General features: G+C 54.1%; 2 protein-coding genes across 4 annotated transcripts in view; one reads left to right on the top strand and one right to left on the bottom strand.

Annotated features, from left to right (window-relative positions):
- LOC116947836 (uncharacterized) overlaps nt 1-17,997 on the bottom strand; it is a 30,293-nt gene extending 12,296 nt beyond the window's left edge. Inside the window, exons 1-3 of one of the 3 annotated variants that reach the window (XM_076071084.1) lie at nt 17,344-17,997; nt 5,788-11,305; nt 1,696-3,377 (exon numbers count right to left, since the gene is read on the bottom strand). In XM_076071084.1, the coding sequence (XP_075927199.1) occupies nt 1,696-3,303 (1,608 nt within the window). In that variant the 5' untranslated portion in view covers nt 3,304-3,377; nt 5,788-11,305; nt 17,344-17,997. Of the gene's footprint in view, nt 1-1,695; nt 3,378-4,670; nt 5,374-5,752; nt 11,306-17,343 lie in introns of those variants that run through there. The other 2 variants (XM_076071083.1, XM_032964029.2) reach the window with 2 other exon arrangements.
- A 22-nt stretch (nt 17,998-18,019) lies between these two features.
- ACYP2 (acylphosphatase 2) lies at nt 18,020-23,525 on the top strand. Its single transcript, XM_032964032.2, has 4 exons — nt 18,020-18,543; nt 20,789-20,805; nt 21,700-21,809; nt 22,424-23,525. The coding sequence occupies exons 1-4, from the start codon at nt 18,492-18,494 to the stop codon at nt 22,536-22,538; spliced, it is 294 nt and encodes a 97-aa protein (XP_032819923.1). The 5' UTR covers nt 18,020-18,491; the 3' UTR covers nt 22,539-23,525.
- Nucleotides 23,526-23,750: the final 225 nt, after the last annotated feature.

Here is a 23,750-nt window from a genome sequence, read left to right on the forward strand (position 1 = left end):
GGCCATCATTGTCCCAATAGACCAGTATTGTCCCAATAGACCAGCATTGTCCCAATAGACCAGCATTGTCCCAATAGACCATCATTGTCCCAATAGGCCAGCATTGTCCCAATTGACCAGTATTGTCCCAATAGACCGGCATTGTCCCAATAGACCGGCATTATCCCAATAGACCAGCATTGTCCCAATAGGCCAGCATTGTCCCCAATAGGCCAGCATTGTCCTAATAGACCATCGTTGTCCCAATAGGCCAGCATTGTCCCAATAGACTAGCATTGTCTCAATAGGTCAGCATTGTCCCAATAGACCAGTATTGTCCCAATAGACCAGCCTTGTCCCAATAGACCAGCATTGTCTCAATAGGCCTGCATTGTCCCAATAGACCAGTATTGTCCCAATAGACCAGCATTGTCCTAATAGACCGGCATTGTCCCAATAGACCGGCATTGTCCCAATAGACCAGCATTGTCCCAATAGGCCAGCATTGTCCCAATAGACCAGCATTGTCTCAATAGGTCAGCATTGTCCCAATAGACCAGTATTGTCCCAATAGACCAGCCTTGTCCCAATAGACCAGCATTGTCTCAATAGGCCTGCATTGTCCCAATAGACCAGTATTGTCCCAATAGACCAGCATTGTCCTAATAGACCGGCATTGTCCCAATAGACCGGCATTGTCCCAATAGACCAGCATTGTCCCAATAGGCCAGCATTGTCCCAATAGGCCATCATTGTCCCAATAGACCAGCCTTGTCCCAATAGACCAGCATTGTCTCAATAGGCCTGCATTGTCCCAATAGACCAGTATTGTCCCAATAGACCAGCATTGTCCTAATAGACCGGCATTGTCCCAATAGACCGGCATTGTCCCAATAGACCAGCATTATCCCAATAGGTCAGCATTGTCCCAATAGACCAGCATTGTCCCAATAGACCATCATTGTCTCAATAGGTCAGCATTGTCCCAATAGGCCAGCATTGTCCTAATAGACCATCATTGTCCCAATAGGCCAGCATTGTCCCAATTGGCCAGCATTGTCCCAATAGACCAGTATTGTCCCAATAGACCAGCATTGTCCCAATAGACCAGCATTGTCCCAATAGACCATCATTGTCCCAATAGGCCAGCATTGTCCCAATAGACCAGCATTGTCCTAATAGACCATCATTGTTCCAATAGGCCAGCATTGTCCCAATAGACTAGCATTGTCTCAATAGGTCAGCATTGTCCCAATAGACCAGTATTGTCCCAATAGACCAGCCTTGTCCCAATAGACCAGCATTGTCTCAATAGGCCTGCATTGTCCCAATAGACCAGTATTGTCCCAATAGACCAGCATTGTCCTAATAGACCGGCATTGTCCCAATAGACCGGCATTGTCCCAATAGACCAGCATTGTCCCAATAGGCCAGCATTGTCCCAATAGGCCATCATTGTCTCAATAGGCCAGCATTGTCCCAATAGACCAGCATTGTCCCAATAGTCCAGCATTGTCCCAATAGCCCACCATTGTCCCAATAGACCAACATTGTCTCAATAGGTCAGCATTGTCTCAATAGGCCATCATTGTCTCAATAGGCCAGCATTGTCCAATAGGCCGACATTATCCCAATAGGTCAGCATTGTCCCAATAGACCAGCATTGTCCCAATAGACCAGCTTTTTCCCCCAGTTGATGGTGCTGCAGCACTTCACCTGGTTGTTGCTTATGACAAGAGCGTTGGCCTGTGGCTGATGCTGAGAGTGCTGCTGCGGATGTTGAGGCTCCTGCTGATGATGACTCTGTTGCTGCTGCTGCTGATGTTGAGACTGATCCTCCGACCGTTGCTGCTGTTGATTCCCCTGCTGGTGCTGTTGGGACTGCTGCTGCTGATGTTGAGATTGATGCTCCGACCGCTGTGGCTGCTGCTGTTTATTCCGCTGCTGGTGCTGTTGGGACTGCTGCTGTTGCTGCTCCTGTTGAGATTGCTGCTGCTCAGACTGATGACGTTGAATCACTTGCTGCCGATGGTCATCGTGAAGCTCCTGCTGGTGTTCAAGTTGAGACTGCTGCTGCTGGTGAATCTGAAGCTGCTGCTGCTGGTGGTGACCAGATGGCGCCAGCCCCCGTGGCTGCACGCGTTGCCTGGGCACGTCCACCGTGATGATGGCGCATCGCCGAATCTTGGCCTTGCGCCGCAGCGCGTGCGCAATGAGGCTGTAGGACGCGACCACCAGGGCCAGACAGCCCCCGAACCCCACTGCGTACACCTGCGGCGCCACCTGCGTCCACGCGGCCGACACCGACGCCGTCTCTGCCGCCATCCAGTAGTGGCCCGGGATCGGTTTCGGGGTCGCGGCAGGGGCAGCCGGGGTCACGGTCGGGATGACGGTCGGCGTCGAGGCGGCCGCCAACGAGGAGGAGGCGCACAGGCGGACGCGCACGGCCGGTGAGCCGGCCATGGTGGAGAGCGCGGCCACCGTCAGCGCCAGCGTCCACAGGCCGAGCGAGAGGCAGAGGGCGGTGGGGAGGGACGGCGATGAGCGGCCCGGCTGGAGGCGGCCCAGCACCAGCCGCAGCCTCTGCACGGCGATGATGGCCACCGTCTGCAGGCTGAGCAGGGGGAGCGCCGAGCCCGCGACCGCGAAAGCCAAGCAAAGGGCCGCGGGGCCCTGGGCGGCCGCGCCTGCGGCGGCGGTGGCGGCGGCGATGGTGGTCGCCACGGCGGCGGCGGCGACGGCGGCGGCGGCGTCTTTGTTGTTCACGTTCACGATGATGTTGATGTCCTCGTCGTCGCTGGTCTTGTCACGACCGCCGCTGCTGTTGCCGCCGCTGTGGAGGCCACTGCCGTTGCTGCCACCGCCGCTGCCGTCGCCGTGGTTGTAGTTGTTGTAGCCGTTGGTTGTGGTGGTGGCCACGGTGACGGCGGTGGCCGTGGCGACGGAGGAGGATTCGTGCTCCTGCAGGAAAAGCACGAAAGCGAAGGTGGGCGCCAGCGCGCACGACACGAGCAGGTCGCAGAGCGCCAGGTTCACCAGCATCAGGTCCAGGCTGGAGCGCGCCTTGCGCAAGGCCGGGTCCAGGAAGGAAGCCAGCACAGCCACGTTGCCGTAGGTGCCCGCGCAGAACAACAGCGCCAGCAGCACGGAGCACACGCACAGTGTGGCCAGGCACTCCACCTCCACGGCTGTCAGTGGCTCGGCCACGGACGGCCTGGCGCCAGCAGTGGCGGTGGTGGTGTTGGCGCGCATGGTGCTACTGTCTTCGGTGGTGGTGTTGGACCAGGCCGTGGTGGTGGTGGTGGTGGTGCTGTCTTCGTCCATTTATGTAGAGGGGAAGATGGGCCCTGGTGTCGAGTGAAAGGTGGTTGGCGGTGGTGCTGGTGAAACGACGGAGCCTGAGTGGAAATCACAACAATAACATTGGGTAAAGATTCCGCCATGAAATGAACTAACTACTACTAGTTCAGCTATTTTTTTTTTACCAGATAAGGCCCACTGAGCTCTATAGATCTTCTTTGGTTCTTTCGGTAAAGTCACGTAGAATGAGAATAAAATAATAATATAATATAATAAAATAACACAATTAAATTCGCACGACGTTTCGGCCACAACACAAGTGGCCTTCTTCAGGTAAAAGGAACAAACCTGTCGGGACGACAGAGCTTTGAAGCTCTGTCGACCCGACAGGTTTGTTCCTTTATTTTATTATTTTATTATTTTATTCTCATTCTACGTGACTTTACCGAAAGAACCAAAGAAGATGAATCCTTGCAGTCACGAAAGCTTTAAATCTCTATAGCTCTTTTTCACAAATGGTAGCTCAACGAAGTGGCTTATCGCGTGGAAATTTACAGCCGCCAAATACTCTAAACGTATGGAAAATTACAGCCGCCAAATACTCTAAACGTATGTTGATTCTGAACGTGGAGAGAAAAACCGGAGCACCCGGAGAAAAATCCACACGACCACCATGGCGAGAACAAGCAAACTCCAAATATACAGGCGTCAGGGTCGAGATCGAACCCATGACCTCCTGGACACCAGGCGAGGTAAATAACATCTTGCCACCAAGAAATGTCTTCCTCAAGCCACTGCTAGCGGAAGGGCTTCCACGAGAGAGAGAGAGAGCCCTAGAGACTCCCTCGAAGAAGGTATTTGGTCTACTCTTCCACACTGGCCAAAAGGAGAAAACAATTGTAAGAGACGGGAATACCCACACTCAACCACATGCGACCTTGCCTGCCGATCGACTAGCTGTGGTTGTAGACATTTAGAAATGTGCAGCATTGTTTCAACTGCCGCGCCGGGAAACCGAACAGGGTGATCTCTGGATTTAAAGTCCAGTATTACTGACCATTACACCAAGACAGCATCCCCATTAATATAATCACGATAATAACAATAGTATTGTTGTTTGTAAATCGCGGAAATACAAAAAAACACGGTAAGATTCATCACCTACCCACTTACACCTACACCCAATGATGATTCGATCAATTATCACAATCCAGGGGTCGCCTTTCGATTCAATTAATAATCGATTATTTGTTTTGAGGTGTGGGGGGGGGTCTCGAATTTGCCAGCCTACTGCTTTATCTTACTGTGTAACGTATCGGGCACTGGTTTGTGAGCCACGCCCGGGAATCTAACTTAGGTAGTCAGGTTCATAGCACAGTGCGTAGACCCACCTTTGTTAAGTAAATGCACGGGTGCGTACGATGCCGGAGCAGATTGCGAAGCGGTTGTACAATTTGGACTACAATAGAGGTGGTGTGAATTCCGGGAAAGGAGAGAGAAATAATGTTAATGATCATCATCACCAACATCGAAATCAAAGTCATCATCAGCACTCATTCATTGGTTGTACACTGCCAGAAGGCCTCCCCACGTCTTTGCTATTAATCAACGAAATCATCAATGTAATCATCTTCAAGAACACCATCAGCAGCAGCAGCCACTGCCTCTCCACTGCTGGATGAATACCTTCACAGACCGTTGCCACCACCCCCCCTCCAATACAGGACCCGTTCAGATATTTCTCGTCACTGATGTTAACCATGCCAATGAATCGAACTCGTAGTCGCCGGGTTCGTAGCGCAATGCGTTAACCACTGCACCACCGCTCCCCACTTTTGTTCTGTTCGCGAGCACACGAAGCCCGGCAGGTCACACGACGGGGTGCGTGGCGAACGCTACGCCCGGCCGCCTTTGTCTCCCCAGTGCTGATATTTACACACCGCATCATTGATGGTCGAGTGGACCTCAGTCGTTAACGGTTATCGAACTCGGGTCGACGGGTTCGTAGTGCAGTGCCCTAACCACTAAACTACCGCTCCCCCTACATATCGGGGACACGTACCCACCCACGTACACGCACGTATCCGCGCGCAAAGAGGCACGGGGCGATACGCGCAGGAACAGCATTGACAGACGGAGGAGCACATGGATTAGAGGACATACGCCGGGCTAAAGACATCATTCAAACTGTCGCTAGAAGGGATGGTGGGCGGCTGATGGTCAAGAACGATGACGGAGGAGCAGCCAATGGCTGGAACGCGACGGAGAGGATCTCCGCCGAAGCGAGGATGGAGCCAGCAAAGCGGCGCGTTATGCCGACGCTGGGTGCATTTCTACATCGCGGGGGAGATGGTGGCGGCTTGGGAGGGAGGGTGGGGGTGGGGAGGTCTTCATCCAGCAGTGGATCCACCGTGGCTGACGATAAAGACGACGACACACAGACGCACGTACACACGTACACACGCATACGTACGGGCGGCCGTTCCCTCCGATTGTGCTCCTCATTACCCCAGGGTCGATCGGTTTGCTGGAGACCCGAGAGCCGAGAGGCTGTGAGCTGGGATGCCAGGGACTGGAAGCTGGCACCCACGAGCAAGGGGAGTTGAGAGCTGGGGCACTGCGAGCTGGGAGACGGAGCTGAGATCTGTAAGGGGGCGGCGGGGGGGTGGGGGGTGAGATGGGGAGACCCTGGCCCCAGCAGCTGGCCGTATCCTCCGCGCTGCGTTTTCTGTCTCCGCATCCGCTCCCGGTGTCTTCTTCACCCGTGCGTCGCGGCGTCTCCCTCCGGATGCGCGTGCATTGACGCCATAGTGATGTATGCGCGTGCGTGCGCGCGCGTGCGCGCGCGTCTGTGTAGGGGGTGTGTGTTGAGTGTGTGTCTGCGCGTGCGTGTGGGTGTTTGTAGGTCGACTCAGCCTCAAATGAGTACCTGGTGCGGTGCGTAAAAAAACATCGCCACTAGGGAGACAAAGGCGGCCGGGCGTGGTGCTGGCCACCCAGCCTCTCGTGTGCCGTTCCGGCCTTCGTAGGTGCTCGCTAACAGCACTTGCCCCAACAGTCTGCTCAGGCTATACGGGGGATCTTTGTCTTTGTGTGCGTGTTTGTAGGGGAGCGACAGCGTAGCGGTTGGCGCGCTGCGCTACGAACCCGGCAAACCCCAGTTCGATTCCGGCCCACGGCCAACACCGGTGACGATTATCTGAACCTGTCCTTGGCCTCCCCTAGGTCGACTCAGCCTCAAATGAGTACCTGGTGTGGTGTGTAAACATCGCCACTGGGGAGACAAAGGCGGTGTGGTGTTGGCCACCCACCCCCTCGTGTGCCGTGCCGGCCTTCGTAGGTGCTCGCTAAGTGCACTTGCCCCAACATCTTATAGAGGCTACGTGGGGGATCACCTCATGTCTTCCCTATCACGATAACAACAACAACAATATTAACAAAATAATGATCACCTCATCTCGTATATATAAAAAAAAATCATTGCCATCCTTAAACCGCTCTACCCTCCTCCCTGACTTACACCTTCTGAGCACTCCTTTAAACCAAAACTCTCCCCATCACCACCGCAACCATCACCATCGCACCACACAATCACTAACATTACCACCACCATCATCATCACCTTCACACACCCATCATCACCACCATCACACCATCATTACCATCACATCCATCACCATAATCACGCCGTCGCACCACCATTACCCATCACTACCACACGATCATAGAAGACAAAGATGTCCCCTACAGCCTACAGAGGCTGTTGGGGTAACTGCTATGAGCGAGCACCTATGAAGGCCGGTACGGTGCACGAGGGGGTTGGTGGCCAGCACCACGTCCGGCCGCCTTTGTCTCCCTAGTGGCGATGTTTACACAACGCACCAGGTACTCATTTGAAGGTGAGTCGACCTAGGGGTGGTCCAAGACCGGTTCAGATAATCGTCACAGCATCACCACCACCACTACCATCACACACGTTACCACCACCATCACACCAATCCACCACCACCATTACCATCACACCATCATCACCATCACCGCCACCATCATCACCACAACCATCACACACGTTACCACCACCATCACACCAATCCACCACCATTACCATCACACCACCATCACCAACACCATTCCCACCATCACACCATCATCACCACAACCATCACACCAGTTACCACCATCATCACCACCACCACACCATCACCATCATCACACCATCATCACCACAACCATCACACCAGTTACCACCATCATCACCACCACACCATCATCACACCATCATCACCACAACCATCACACCAGTTACCACCATCATCACCACCACACCATCACCATCATCACCACATCCATCACACCCGTTACCACCACCATTACACCCATCCACCACTACCATTACCATCACCACCATCACCGCCACCATCCTCACCATCACCACCATCATCATCACCATGACCATCACACCCATTAGCACCAACACCACCCCTCCACGCGCACAACCTCACCCTGGCCGTTGCCAAGGCGACCGTTGCCATGGACACGCAGGTTGCGTCACCCATCAGAGAGCAGCGGTGGTGATGACAGTGGCAAGAATGCACGCTATTTCGTAATGGCAATTATATCATTGTAAATAATAACGCTCATTATTTGATGCGAGAGAAATAATGAATCCTGTAATTATCACTTTAGTGTGAGGGAAAAAAAGGCTGGGCCAAATATTTATCTGCGATCCTTGCGAGGATTCGGTGAGAAGCGGTTTGCGGACGGGGGATGCTTTCATCCAGCAGTGGATTGACCATGGCTGTTGCTGATATTCACGTCGCGCAAACTGGTTGTGTATCCTGTATATGTGTGTGCGTGTGTCTATAGGGGCCGTCCATGAATGACGTCACGCACGGGGGGGGGGGTCAGACATTTGTGACGATGTGTGACGATGGGGGGGGGGTTTGAGAAATGTGACGTCACATCAAAAATGCGCAACTTTAAATAAATATAGACAACACGTTCTATTTAATTAAGTAGACTTTTTAATACATGTTTTCTCCCGCAACATCAGAGTGCAGCGCCACATTAAATACGCACTACAATGACAATAGTTTAAAGCGATTTGAAGCATGTTTTATATATTTTTTTGGAGGGGGGAGGGGGGGTAGAGCTTTGTGACGTCATATTTGAGGGGGGGGTGTGACTTTGTGTGACGCCGTGTGACGAAGGGGGGGGGGTCAAAAATTGTCCAAAATCGCGTGACGTCATTTATGGACGACCCCATATGTGTGCGTGTGTGTATGTGGAGAGCGGTAGTGTAGTGGTTAACCCGCTTCGCTAGGAACCTTGAGTTCGATTCCCGCTCATGGCCAACACCAGTGTGACGATTATCTGAACCTGTCCTGGGCATCCCCTAGGTCGACTCAGCCTCAAATGGGTACCTGGTGCGGTGTGTAGTAAACATCGCCACTGGGGAGACAAAGGCGACCGGACGTGTTGTTGGCCACCCACCCCCTCGTGTGCCGTTCCGGTCTTCATAGGTGCTCGCTAACAGCACTTGCCCCCAATAGACTGTTCAGGCTATACGGGGGATCTTTGTCTTTTGTTTGTAAGCATGTGGGGAGCGGTGGCGCCGTCGTTAGCGCTGCGCAGCGCTACGAACCCAGAGTTCTACGGGTTTGATTCCCGCTCACGACCAATAACAGTGACAAATATTTGAACCAGTTCTGGGCCTTTCCTAGGTCGACTCAGCCTCAAATGAGTGCTTGGTGCGGAGTGTAAACATCAGCACTGGCCCGGGCGTGGAGTTGGCCACCCACCCCTTCTTGAGCCGTTCCGACCTTAATAGGTGCTCGCTAACAGCACCGAGCGGTGGTGCTGTGGTTAACGCATTGCACTACGAACCCGGTGGCTACGAGTTCGATTCCTTAGGACGGCTAACATTAGTGGCGATAAATATATGAACGGGTCGTGTATTGGAGGGGGAGGGGGGGGCAACGGCCTGTGAAGGTATTCATCCAGCAGTGTAGAGGCAGTGGCTGCTGCTGCTGTTGCTACTGCTGATGATATTCTTGAAGATGATTTCGTTGATTAATAGCATAGGAGAGACGTCTATTGTTAATGAACAGAGGTGGGAGCCAAGAAGGACCACAGCCAGAAACGTTGGGCTATCCGACATTGGTACGTCTTAAGGCGGTGTTAATAACCGATGCGGGGAGGTTTCAATTGTTATTTTTTAAAATATTTCTTCTTGTGAATAACTTACGGTTCCTAATATCAGTGTAGAGTACTGTAATGATATCCTCAATGCGTTTGTGTCCATGAATGAGGTATGTGCACTCGGTGCTGTATGTGTATGAAAGAATAACTAAGTCAATTAAATTCTACTGCTGGACGAAAGCCTTCCGACGTTGTGTCAGTTTGTGGGGGGGGAGGGGGGTGTTTGACCATACTTCACCACGCCGGTCAGTGCGGCCTGGTAAAGAGAAAGTGGAGGGTACGCCGGGACAGGACCGCTTCAGATGATGCTAACCGTAGCGCCACCGCTCCGCCTATACTGCAGCGTGCAGTATACAAACCATCATTGCCGTCAATTCAATCCACCAACACTGGACGAGAAGTGGTCCGTGCACATTACACTCAGGCAGACGTGGGAGGACGGGATGAGATACAGCGATGGATATTATCAGGTCGCACTCATTTCCACGCCAAGTGCTTGGCCACAAATGAACCACAATACCGCTCCGATCTCGTGAAGGGGGCGGAGGGGGCATAAGCCATCATCGCGCGAACCCCGGTGGTCACCCCTCGCAGCAGCGACTTTTGGTTCGCCATCGAACGCAGACGGCGATCAACGCATCGCACGCTTTCCGATGCACTTGCATGCAGGCACAGCACCGTACGTAGGCAACCGTGCTAGCCGGAGGTGCGGCCGTCTGGAACGCTCTTGCGATATTAGGAAGCCACCGGTGCCCGTGCACTTTTAAATCTCGATTGAAAACTGATTTCCTAAGAACTGCTTTTTTTGTGTTTAGTTTTGCTGTCCTTTGCCCGCACCTCCGATTCGCAGGGGTGTCTACGCAGGGTGCGAAAGAAACTCAACATCATACATACAACGTGAGTTTGACATCTGCGTCCGGGTATCTCTCTCTCTCTCTCTCAAAATACACGAGCAATTCCAGTCAGTCTCAATTCAGAAAATCATGAAGGCCTCCCCATATCAAGCCTTTCGTGGTGTTTTTGACCATACTTCACCACGCTGATCGGGAGAAACAATGGCAGGGCCGGATCTGGCATCACTCGCCACTGATGTTCACCGTGCCTGGGAAACACACCTGGATCACCGGGTTCAGAGTGCAGTGCGCTAACCGCTGTGCCACCGCTTCACCCTCTTTGATTGGGCTCATAATTAATGAGGCGCGTCAAAGTCGCTCAGCCAGCACCGCCGAGAGCCTGGGTTTGAGTCTGGGACTCTGCGCGGGATGTAATGTCCCAGGGAGAGCAGGAGCGGAGTAGGGGAGTCGTTGAGTCTGCAGGGAGGGAGGAGGGGGGCTCATAATGTTTCAGTTCCCTGTGAGCCGTGCGGTTCTTGACTCGGGTGCAACCCAAACAAAACAAAAACATGAACAAGAAACATCTTAAAGTGACTACACGCAACAGAAAAACCCTGGAAAAAAACCAGCAAAGTCTTCCTGAAAAAAAAAACCGCATTTCAACGCTGTGTGCAAAAATCCCAGTGGGATGCAAGTCAAACAATAACAACCATAAGACAATGCAGATTAAATGTATCAGGTCAACTCTGTACTACACCAAACAAACATGGCCAGACCAAACCGTCCTCAAATCACCAAAATAAAGCCGCAAAAACAATGTAACAGTGATCATAGTAACCGGATTCAAATCCAACAACAAACGATATACGTAACATGTACGACCAAAATATAGGTATATAAAAAATATTGTGCAAAAAGACTGTGCTTGCCTTCCTCGGCGGGCACGCGGACACGTGGCGTCGCCATGGAGACTGTTCCCCTCCACGCATCATCTTGGTACCGAGGGGAGGGGGGGGAGAGAGGGTCCGTTTAATGATGGGCGTTGTCATGGAGATGGCGAGAGAGGCTGAGGAGGTGGTGAGGGAGGTGAGGAAATGGTGAGGGGGGCTGAGGAGATGGTGAGGGAGGTGAGGAGATGGTGAGGGGGGCTGAGGAGATGGTGAGGGAGGTGAGGAGATGGTGAGGGAGGCTGAGGAGATGGTGAGGGAGGTAAGGAGATGGTGAGGGAGGTGAGGAGATGGTGAGGGAGGTGAGGAGATGGTGAGGGAGGCTGAGGAGATGGTGAGGGAGGCTGAGGAGATGGTGAGGGGGCTGAGAAGATGGTGAGGGAGGTGAGGAGATGGTGAGGGGGGCTGAGGAGATGGCGAGAGAGGCTGAGGGGATGGTGAGGGAGGTGAGGAGATGGTGAGGGAGGTGAGATGGTAAGGGGGGCTGAGGAGATAGTGAGGGAGGCTGAGGAGATGGTGAGGGAGGTGAGGAGATGGTGAGGGGGGCTGAGGAGATGGTGAGCGGGGCTGAGGAGATGGTGAGGGAGGTGAGGAGATGGTGAGGGAGGCTGAGGAGATGGTGAGGGCGGTGAGGAGATGGTGAGGGAGGTGAGGAGATGGTGAGGGGGGCTGAGGAGATGGTGAGGGAGGTGAGGAGATAGTGAGGGAGGTGAGGAGATGGTGAGGGAGGTGAGGAGATGGTGAGGGAGGCTGAGGAGATGGTGAGGGGGGCTGAGAAGATAGTGAGGGAGGCTGAGGAGATGTGAGGGAGGTGAGGAGATGGTGAGGGAGGTGAGATGGTGAGAGGGGCTGAGGAGATAGTGAGGGAGGCTGAGGAGATGGTGAGGGAGGTGAGGAGATGGTGAGGGGGGCTGAGGAGATGGTGAGGTGGGCTGAGGAGATGGTGAGGGAGGTGAGGAGATGGTGAGGGAGGCTGTGGAGATGGTAAGGGGGGCTGAGGAGATGGTGAAGGAGGTGAGGAGATGGTGAGGGAGGTGAGGAGATGGTGAGGGAGGTGAGGAGATGGTGAGGGAGGCTGAGGAGATGGTGAGGGAGGTGAGGAGATGGTGAGGGGGGCTGAGGAAATGGTGAGGGGGGCTGAGGAGATGGTGAGGGGGGCTGAGGAGATGGTGAGGGGGGCTGAGGAGATGGTGAGGGAGGTGAGGAGATGGTGAGGGAGGTGAGGAGATGGTGAGGGGGGCTGAGGAGATGGTGAGGGGGGCTGAGGAGATGGTGAGGGGGGCTGAGGAGATGGTGAGGGGGGCTGAGAAGATGGTGAGGGAGGTGAGGAGATGGTGAGGGGGGGCTGAGGAGATGGTGAGGGGGGCTGAGGAGATGGTGAAGGGGGCTGAGGAGATGGTGATGGAGGTGAGGAGATGGTGAGGGGGGCTGAGGAGGTGGTGAGGGGGGCTGAGGAGATGGTGAGGGAGGTGAGGAGATGGTGAACGAGGCTAAGGAGGTGGTGAGGGGGGCTGAGGAGATGGTGAGGGAGGTGAGGAGATGGTGAGGGAAGCTGAGGAGTTGGTGAGGGGGGCTGTGGAGATGGTGAGGGAGGTGAGGAGATGGTGAGGGAGGTGAGGAGATGGTGAGGGAGGTGAGATGGTGAGGGGGGCTGAGGAGATGGTGAGGGAGGCTGAGGAGATGGTGAGGGAGGTGAGGAGATGGCGAGAGAGGCTGAGGAGATGGTGAGGGAGGTGAGGAGATGGTGAGGGAGGTGAGGAGATGGTGAGGGAGGCTGAGGAGATGGTGAGGTGGGCTGAGGAGATGGTGAGGGAGGCGAGGAGATGGTGAGGGAGGTGAGGAGATGGTGAGGGAGGTGAGGAGATGGTGAGGGAGGTGAGGAGATGTCGAGAGAGGCTGAGGAGATGGTGAGGGAGGTGAGGAGATGGTGAGGGGGCTGAGGAGATGGTGAGGGGGGCTGAGGAGATGGTGAGGGGGGTTAAGGAGATGGTGAGGGGGGCTGAGAAGATGGTGAGGGAGGTGAGGAGATGGTGAGGGGGGGCTGAGGAGATGGTGAAGGGGGCTGAGGAGATGGTGATGGAGGTGAGGAGATGGTGAGGGGGGCTGAGGAGGTGGTGAGGGGGGCTGAGGAGATGGTGAGGGAGGTGAGGAGATGGTGAGGGAGGCTGAGGAGGTTGTGAGGGGGGCTGAGGAGATGGTGAGGGAGGTGAGGAGATGGTGAGGGAGGTGAGGAGATGGTGAGGGACGTGAGGAGATGGTGAGGGAGGTGAGATGGTGAGGGGGGCTGAGGAGATGGTGAGGGAGGCTGAGGAGATGGTGAGGGAGGTGAGGAGATGGCGAGAGAGGCTGAGGAGATGGTGATGGAGGTGAGGAGATGGTAAAGGGGGCTGAGGAGATGGTGAGGGAGGTGAGGAGATGGTGAGGGAGGTGAGGAGATGGTGAGGGAGGCTGAGGAGATGGTGAGGGGGGCTGAGGAGATGGTGAGGGAGGCGAGGAGATGGTGAGGGAGGTGAAGAGATGGTGAGGGAGGTGAGGAGATGGTGAGGGAGGTGAGGAGATGGCGAGAGAGGCTGAGGAGATGGTGAGGGAGGTGAGGAGATGGTGAGGGGGGCTGAGGAGATGGTGAGGGAGGTGAGGAGATGGTGAGGGAGGTGAGGAGATGGTGAGGGAGGTGAGGAGATGGTGAGGGGGGCTGAGGAGATGGTGAGGGGTGTCTGAGGAGATGATGAGGGGGACTGAGGAGATAGTGAGGGAGGTGAGGAGATGGTGAGGGACGTGAGGAGATGGTGAGTGAGGTGAGGAGATGGTGAGGGAGGCTGAGGAGATGATGAGGGAGGTGAGGAGATGATGAGGGGGGCTGAGGAGATGGTGAGGGAGGCTGAGGAGATTGTGAGGGAGGCTGAGGAGATGGCGAGAGAGGCTGAGGAGATGGTGAGGGAGGTGAGGAGATGGTAAAGCGGGCTGAGGAGATGGTGAGGGAGGTGAGGAGATGGTGAGGGAGGTGAGGAGATGGTGAGGGAGGCTGAGGAGATGGTGAGGGGGGCTGAGGAGATGGTGAGGGAGGCGAGGAGATGGTGAGGAAGGTGAAGAGATGGTGAGGGAGGTGAGGAGATGGTGAGGGAGGTGAGGAGATGGCGAGAGAGGCTGAGGAGATGGTGAGGGAGGTGAGGAGATGGTGAGGGGGGCTGAGGAGATGGTGAGGGAGGTGAGGAGATGGTGAGGGAGGTGAGGAGATGGTGAGGGAGATGAGGAGATGGTGAGGGGGGCTGAGGAGATGGTGAGGGGTGTCTGAGGAGATGATGAGGGGGACTGAGGAGATAGTGAGGGAGGTGAGGAGATGATGAGGGAGGTGAGGAGATGGTGAGTGAGGTGAGGAGATGGTGAGGGAGGCTGAGGAGATGATGAGGGAGGTGAGGAGATGGTGAGGGGGGCTGAGGAGATGGTGAGGGAGGCTGAGGAGATTGTGAGGGAGGCTGAGGAGATGGTGAGGGAGGTGAGGAGATGGTGAGGGAGGTGAGGAGATGGTGAGGGAGGTGAGGAGATGGTGAGGGGGGCTGAGGAGATGGTGAGGGGGGCTGAGGAGATGGTGAGGGAGGTGAGGAGATGGTGAGGGGGGCTGAGGAGATGGTGAGGGAGGTGAGGAGATGGTGAGGGAGGTGAGGAGATGGTGAGGGGGGCTGAGGAGATGGCGAGGGAGGTGATGAGATGGTGAGGGAGGCTGAGGAGATGGTGAGGGAGGTGAGGAGATCGTGAGGGGGCTGAGGAGATGGTGAGGGAGGTGAGGAGATGGTGAGGGAGGTGAGGAGATGGTGAGGGAGGTGAGGAGATGGTGAGGGAGGTGAGGAGATGGTGAGGGGGGTGAGGAGATGGTGAGGAGGGCTGAGGAGATGGTGAGGGGGGCTGAGGAGATGGTGAGGGGGGCTGAGGAGATGGTGAGGGGGGCTGAGGAGAAGGTGAGGGGGACTGAGGAGATGGTGAGGGAGGTGAGGAGATGGTGAGGGGGGTTGAGGCGATGGTGAGGGAGGCTAAGGAGATGGTGAGGGGGGCTGAGGAGATGGTGAGGGGGGCTAAGGAGATGGTGAGGGAGGCTGAAGAGATGGTGAGGGAGGTGAAGAGATGGTGAGGGAGGTGAGGAGATGGTGAGGGAGGTGAGGAGATGGCGAGAGAGGCTGAGGAGATGGTGAGGGAGGTGAGGAGATGGTGAGGGGGGCTGAGGAGATGGTGAGGGAGGTGAGGAGATGGTGAGGGAGGTGAGGAGATGGTGAGGGAGGTGAGGAGATGGTGAGGGGGGCTGAGGAGATGGTGAGGGGTGTCTGAGGAGATGATGAGGGGGACTGAGGAGATAGTGAGGGAGGTGAGGAGATGATGAGGGAGGTGAGGAGATGGTGAGTGAGGTGAGGAGATGGTGAGGGAGGCTGAGGAGATGATGAGGGAGGTGAGGAGATGGTGAGGGGGGCTGAGGAGATGGTGAGGGAGGCTGAGGAGATTGTGAGGGAGGCTGAGGAGATGGTGAGGGAGGTGAGGAGATGGTGAGGGAGGTGAGGAGATGGTGAGGGAGGTGAGGAGATGGTGAGGGGGGCTGAGGAGATGGTGAGGGGGGCTGAGGAGATGGTGAGGGAGGTGAGGAGATGGTGAGGGGGGCTGAGGAGATGGTGAGGGAGGTGAGGAGATGGTGAGGGAGGTGAGGAGATGGTGAGGGGGGCTGAGGAGATGGCGAGGGAGGTGATGAGATGGTGAGGGAGGCTGAGGAGATGGTGAGGGAGGTGAGGAGATCGTGAGGGGGCTGAGGAGATGGTGAGGGAGGTGAGGAGATGGTGAGGGAGGTGAGGAGATGGTGAGGGAGGTGAGGAGATGGTGAGGGAGGTGAGGAGATGGTGAGGGGGGTGAGGAGATGGTGAGGAGGGCTGAGGAGATGGTGAGGGGGGCTGAGGAGATGGTGAGGGGGGCTGAGGAGATGGTGAGGGAGGCTGAGGAGATGGTGAGGGGGGCTGAGGAGATGGTGAGGGGGGCTGAGGAGAAGGTGAGGGGGACTGAGGAGATGGTGAGGGAGGTGAGGAGATGGTGAGGGGGGTTGAGGCGATGGTGAGGGAGGCTAAGGAGATGGTGAGGGGGGCTGAGGAGATGGTGAGGGGGGCTAAGGAGATGGTGAGGGAGGCTGAAGAGATGGTGAGGGAGGTGAGGAGATGGCGAGAGAGGCTGAGGAGATGGTGAGGGGGGCTGAGGAGATGGTGAGGGAGGGGAGATGGTGAGAGAGGCTGGGGAGTTGGCTATGGAGGTGAGGAGATGGTGAGGGAAGAGGGATAGTGAGTGAGTCAAGGAAATGGTGAGGGAGAGGAGATGGTGAGGGAGGTGAGGAGATGGTGAGGGAGGTGAGGAGATGGTGAGGGGGGCTGAGGAGATGGTGAGGGGGGCTGAAGAGATGGTGAGGGAGGTGAGGAGATGGTGAGGGGGGCTGAGGAGATGGTGAGGGAGGTGAGGAGATGGCGAAGGAGGTGATGAGATGGTGAGGGAGGCTGAGGAGATGGTGAGGGAGGTGAGGAGATGGTGAGGGGGGCTGAGGAGATGGTGAGGGAGGCTGAGGAGATGGTGAGAGAGGTGAGGAGATGGTGAGGGGGGCTGAGGAGATGGTGAGGGGGGCTGAGGAGATGGTGAGGGAGGCGAGGAGATGGTGAGGGGGGCTGAGGAGATGGTGAGGGAGGCTGAGGAGATGGTGAGAGAGGTGAGGAGATGGTGAGGGAGGTGAGGAGATGGTGAGGGAGGTGAGGAGATGGTGAGGGAGGTGATGAGATGGTGAGGGAGGGGAGATGGTGAAGGAGGTGATGAGATGGTGAGGGAGGTGAGGAGATGGTGAGGGGGGCTGAGGAGATGGTGAGGGAGGTGATGAGATGGTGAGGGAGGCTGGGGGGATGGTGAGGGAGGTGAGGAGATGGTGAGGGGGGCTGAGGAGATGGTAAGGGAGGTGAGGAGATGGTGAGGGAGGCTGGGGGGATGGTAAGGGAGGTGAGGAGATCCTGAGAAAGGTACTGTATAGAGGGAGGCAATAGAACGAGCATCCACCATAAAGATGCATCATCATCACCCACATCGTCACCATCTTCGCTTAGGCGTGCGCCTTGTGCGTAAGGCGACCTCTGCTGCTTCTAGAACTCCGGGGTGGGTGCCCATCGCAGAGAGTGAACGTTGTTGCATTTACAAACACTGACTCGTCGTCCGCCAGCGCCTCGTAGTCGAGCTATAAATACTGCAACGCGTAACGTGGCGGAGAGGGAGTGGAGAGGGAGAGGAAGGGAAGAGGGGAGAGAGAGAGAGCAGAGATGGATTTGAGATCGGGAGGGAAGAGAGGGAGAAGAGACGAGTGAGGTGGGAAGAGAAAGAGTGGGCTAGGTGAGAGAGAGAGAGGTGGGACAGTGATGGATGAGAGACGTGAGTGAGTAGAGAGAGTAGAGAGGATGGAGAGATGATCATGGAGGAGAGCGTGGGAACATATCGGTGGCAGGGAAGGGGGGTAAGGAAGTGCGGAGAAGTGAGAAGGAGAAAGCCGAGAGGGGAGTGGGAGAGGCCAGAGGAGGAGATGTGCAGTGGAGGGGTGAGGCAACAGAGGGAGAGAGATAAAATAAGAGATACGGGAGAGAGAGACATGGAGTATGGAGAAGAGAGGGGGTAGAGAGAGAGAGGGAAGGGTAAGGAGAGCAGAGCGAGAAATATTTTGTTAAATCTTTCATTTAAAAGCGGGGGGGGGGGGGGGGGGGGTTACATAAAGCAAAGCATTGAAAAAAACGGAAAAAAACGAAATGATGAACGAAGCAAAGTGCCGATTCCACCGAGCATCTTCTTGTTTCCTCTGATCTTCAAAAAAACAGAGAGAGAGAGAGTGGGAGGGGGGGAGCGCGGAGACGCAGGGAGAGGAGAGGTAAAGCGATGAGACGGAGTGTAGAGAGAGAGGAAGAGAGAGAGAGAGACGGAGTGTAGAGAGAGAGACGGACTGTAGAGAGAGAGAGACGGAGTGTAGAGAGAGAGGAAGAGAGAGAGAACGAGCGCATTGCTGGCGCAGGGTGCGTCAGCCGTGGCTGGAGACAGAGCGAGAGGGATAAAACGAGGAGTGCCGCCGATCATCATCATCATCACCCTCCTCTTGTGCCCCTCGTCATCTCCCACATCATCAGCTGCTGCTTCGTCGTCGTCGTCAGCTCCCCGCTCCTCCCATCGCACGTCCCCACCCACCAGCGCGAATATGAGCAAGCGATTGGTGTCCGTGGATTATGAAGTATTCGGACGGGTTCAAGGTAAAACTGATTATTTATGTTGTTGTTTTTGCCACTTGTGCCGAAGAGTTGTGATCGCGTCGATATAATGGCATCGATTCATTTTCCCGGGAATTCTCCCGTGGGATTTCCCCCCTTGCGACAGCCGCCCGTCGGCGGGGGCCATCGACCCAGACGCGGCCTCGAGGGACGAGGCCGTCCGACCTCGGTGTGCACTTTTGCGCAGCCACGGGTTTGAGGTTAAATGATAACTTCAGTCATCATCATCATCATCGTGATAATAATCATCATCATCATCATTGTCGTCATTAAGATGAGCTTCAGCACCGTCATCATCATCAACATGATCAGCAAAACAAACATCACCACACGCACAAACTTCAGCAACAAACGTTAATCAATAACACCGTGTGGCCTTAAACGAATAAAAACATATATTAAAGGCGATGGCCCTTCATTGCACAAGAGGGCCATTGCACGAAACGTCTCCAGCTGCATATTGTTTTCCTTTGAAGGCCACAGTGTTCTCATTGACGAATGTGGTGAGGTTTTTTTTTGTATTAATTGTGCTCTGCACCACTGCCCACTCAGCAGTACTGCCGCTGCATCATTGCACGGACATTAACGATCAGCATTTAAAACGCAATCAACCCCAGCAGCAGTGGCCTTAAAGCACGCACGTTTAGCCATGCTAGACCCTGATTAGCTCTCGTCAGATATCGGAGGCTAAGCTGGATTTGAACCTGGTTAATGCAGTACTGGGATGGGGGAGTGCATGGGAATAATCGCTGTTGTAAGCTTTAGGCTGGTAGGTGTCCTCAAAGGATGGAACCAAGGCAATGTATTTAAATACATCTGTGCAGAGCTTTGAATGTCAAGCCGTAGTGTGCATGGTGGGATTATCCCATGATAGTACTCTGGTATTCGCTCACACGAAGCCAAAACACTCGAAATGAAGATTAATTGTCCAAACATCCCAATGTGGCAGGACCCTCTTGACAACGTATCTTGAGACTCGGGTGAAGCTTTCCTGGGTTATTCATCGTTACAGTATGAATCATCATCAACAGCAGCAGCAGCAGCATGATCGGCATCATCCACAGCGTTGTCATCGTTAACAAACATCGCACCCTTCAATCGTTCGGGAAAGCCTCACGGTGTCTCAAGACAAATTTTAGGCGGGTCCTTCGTCATCGAGCTCCGCAAGGCCAACACAATTATTTAACAAAATTAAAACCCGAATTTTTGTTGTCATATTTCGTGCCGGAGGGACACGCGAGTATCCGGAGAAAACCTCACTCAAAACGAGGGGCCACCACCACCGCCGCCGTCTGCATGGTGACCCACGTCTGGGTGCTCGTGAACAAGGGAAGAGGGGGGTAGTCAGGGTGGTGGTGGCGGGGGGGGGTCGAGCTATTTCGGGTTGGTTAGACCTGCAATGGCCCTTAGCCGCGGGGTTTTGTATTTATAGACGGACCAGTGGCGGTGGTGCTGTTGGGCCAGATCTGTCCAAGCGAGTAGGCACCTCGTGCAGGGCGTCCATACTAACGTGGAATGTCCACCTCTGGATATGGAGGAAGTAACACGCGGCGTAAGCGAATGATGTGGTGATGCTGCCGCTGCTGCTGCTATGTTGGTTGGGAAGTGATGCGCAGGCAACAATTAACGCAACAAAATCAACACATTCGTCAATAATACTGTGGCCTTAAACGGGAAAACATATATACACCGTAAGCGACGTTTTGGGCAATGGCCCTTCTTCATGGCATATTAAAAATAACCATTATCCGAAGAAGCGCCATTGCACCGCTGGATGAGGGCCTCCCCAACGCCATGCGGGTTGTGCGGGAGGAGGGGGGCGGGTTATTTGACCATACTTCACCGCGCTGGTCAGTGCGGGTTTGGTAAAGGGCGGGAAGCAATAATATACTGTAAGTGGGAGCACAGACAGTACGATACATCAATGGATTTTTGTCTCGATGCCCTCTGATTCCCACCACGTAGAAACTCCCCCCCCCACCCCTCGCATCAGCCTGGCGCAGTGCACCGGTGGTAGTATTGTATTTTGTGACTTTTTTCGCACCGTACGTAGCCAAGGGCGCGAATCAGAGGTGCGGCATTAGACTCGCGCTGTGATTATGTAAGAATCACCGCTGATGCTGTAGTGCAGTCGTAGCTTGACCTCAGCAAAGGTGCGGATTGAGCTTACGGCGCGTGCGTCGATGGGTGCTTGCTGACGTCATTGTGTCTGTGTCTTCCCCGACAGGAGTGTGCTTCAGATCGGTGAGTTGGTTGTTCATTTCTTACCAAGGCCGTAATTATAATATACATTGGCTGGGGGGGGGGGACACACACATTCCCCCCCCCCATATTCAAATGTCCCCCCCCCAATATATTGCTATAAAAGTTTGCTATGCTATGTAAATAAAAACAATTTGCTAAACCTTGGCCACAATATCTGGACTTGTCTTCATGTAAATCAATGCATAAATGTATGTTTATATGATTGTGGTTATGGTTGTACTTTATTAATCCCTAATCTCTGCCATTACATACTATGAAACAAGAAATGGTAAAAAAAAAGTAAAAACAGAGTCATGTAATACAATATATTATTAGACATTGTAAAAAATAGTAAATGTTTTTATATTTTAGGCAGGAAATTAGTTTTCAAATTTAGATATTTTTCTGGGTTGGGACCACCAGACACCCTGGAAGATTTGGTCCCCTCCAATGTTGACTCCATGGCTACGGCCTTGTCCCTTACACTCTCACGCGCGCGCCCGTGTGCGGAAAGTACGGGGAGCGGTGGCGCGGCGGTTAGCGCTACGCTGCGCTACGAACCCGGCTACCCGAGCTCGATTCCCGTTCTCGGCCAACACCGGTGGCGATTATCTGAACCGGCGCTGGGCCACACCCTAGGTCAAACTCTCAAATGTTTACCTGGTGTAATAGGGTAAACGTTTCCACGAGGGAGACAAAGGCGGCCGGGCGCGTTGCTGGCCACCCCATCCCCTTGCGTACCATGGTCGGCCTTCATAGGTGCTCGCTCACAGCACTTGCCCCAACAGTCTCTATACGGGGGGGGGGATCTTTGTCTGTACAACACGTGTGGTCTCCGCGTCTCCACGTGGCCGGTGTTTTGCCGCACACCCCCACCCCCATGTGCCCGCGCAGTACACGGAGGAGCAGGCGAGGAAGCTTGGGCTGGTGGGGTGGGTGAAGAACACCCCGGCGGGCACCGTGGTGGGACAGGTGCAGGGCCCCGAAGACAAGCTGCAGGCCATGTGAGTTTCGCGCCCCACCTCCCCCCCATTGCGAGTAGTTGCAGCCCGTTTGCTGGTAATAATTTGTCGACGAGTATATATTTTAAAAATATCTCTTCGGGAGTACTGGAGGAGAGCGAGACGCGTGGGCTTAGTAGTCACGGCCATAGCGAGAGGTGGTTGTTGTTACTCGATGTGTGAATGACACCGAGGGCAAACACTAGTTTTTTGGTAGCCCCGCCGATTGTTGAACTTCTTTAGCACCGGATGTGGCCCACCGTGCTTATCGGAGGTGCGGGGGAAGGTCAATCTAAACACAAAAAAGTAGTTTTAAAGAAATGAGTTTGAAATATAGGTTTGAAAGCGTTGTGCGATTATGATTACAGTAATGTTCTGTCGCGGTAATCGTGTTGGTGCTACGTGGTCAGTAGAGGGCAGTCCAGAAAAAATACCATTGTACTGCAGTTCGATGTTCCCGCGTCTACGCTCGCAAGCCTGAACAAACCTGCACTGCCCAGTTGTGGTGAAGAATGGTCTTAATTGCCCTCACGATCAGCAATGACCGTGGATTGGCGCGCAGAGGCTGCGAATAATTTAAATGACAAAACCTAACGGTGACCAATGTATGTACGCAGGAAGAGCTGGCTAAGCAACGTGGGCAGCCCCAGCTGTCACATAAAGCGCACCGTCTTCAGCAACGAGGGGGAAATCACAGCGCAGGACTTCAAGAGCTTCACCACGCGCTACTAGACGCCAGCCAGCGAGGAGGTGGGCGTTTGGCGGGGCTGGTGGGAGAGACGGGGAGGGATATACCTCTGCAAAGGGGAAGCTGGAGGAGGGCATCGAGGTGGCGAGTTCGGCAAGGGTGAAAGTCCACACGTGGTGTAATCTAATCGAGGTGTGCAGGGGTGTTGGGCAGACATCTTTCGCGGAAAATGACTACTCGAATTCTCACGCGGGAAATTCAGTTCAGCCACCCAAGTAGTGAAATTATTAAGAACGCGGGATATGGAGAGGATTTAAGAAACTTGCACCGTTTCAAATGCCCAGTGTGGAACGGCAAACTTTTTACTGCAAGTTCAATGTACCTATTATGACTACCACAGCGAGTCTTTTGTGGAAATAAGACATCGCACCCACTCTCTTACGTACGTTTAGTATAACCCATCAACAGGGTCGCAGTGCCACAATGCTGGTGTACCATTGGTGTCCTCCAGCCAGGCAGTTGCTTTCGTAAGCAGCTGTTTGGAGCACTCCTTCCGATATTAGGAAGCCACTGGAGCTATGCACTTTAAAATCTAGTGAAAACACATTTCTTTTAAACTTTTTGTGTGTAGTTTGTCCTTCCCACCGCACCTCCGATTAGCACGGTTGGGTATATACGGTGCGTCCCCCTATGCAACGGTTGGATGTGCGGCAGAATAGCGAATGGTTTTGCTTTCAGTCTCATTTTACAAACTGCATTGCCCATGTGATGGAAGCGCATGCATGCTTACGTTTGGTAAAAACAAATGTGAAGAGACCGAATTCCAATTTTAACTTCAGGTCTACCTTGTATAATAAAGAGACAGCGTCGTCTCAAAAGGGCTCTCGCCTGGTTAAATGATTCGAGCGAATGATAATTATTACGTGCAGCTGCATTCGATGCAGGCAGCCGAGATGCTTAATTATAATTATGTATCCCTTTGCGACAGAAACGATGCCAAGCTTGCTTGTTAATAAAAGTGGCTTACACAACGGTGTCAGGTTTCAGGATTGTTGATTTGTATAAAAATTTTCCATTTCAGAATTCAGCATTCGTGAACAATGAGTTATTTTGTCAATTTACTGCTGGATGAAGGCCTCCTACATGTCATTTCACAGGGTTTGTTTGACCATACTTTTGCCAAGCTGGTCAGCGAGAGTTTGTTGATGGCAGCTGTAGCTAGGAATCCAAACCCAGTTTGGCAGATTCACAGCGCA

This window comes from Petromyzon marinus, chromosome 31, assembly GCF_048934315.1.
Source record: "Petromyzon marinus isolate PM22_M1 ecotype Great Lakes invasive population chromosome 31, UKy_Petmar_22M1.pri1.0, whole genome shotgun sequence".
NCBI classification, from domain to species: domain Eukaryota; kingdom Metazoa; phylum Chordata; class Hyperoartia; order Petromyzontiformes; family Petromyzontidae; genus Petromyzon; species Petromyzon marinus.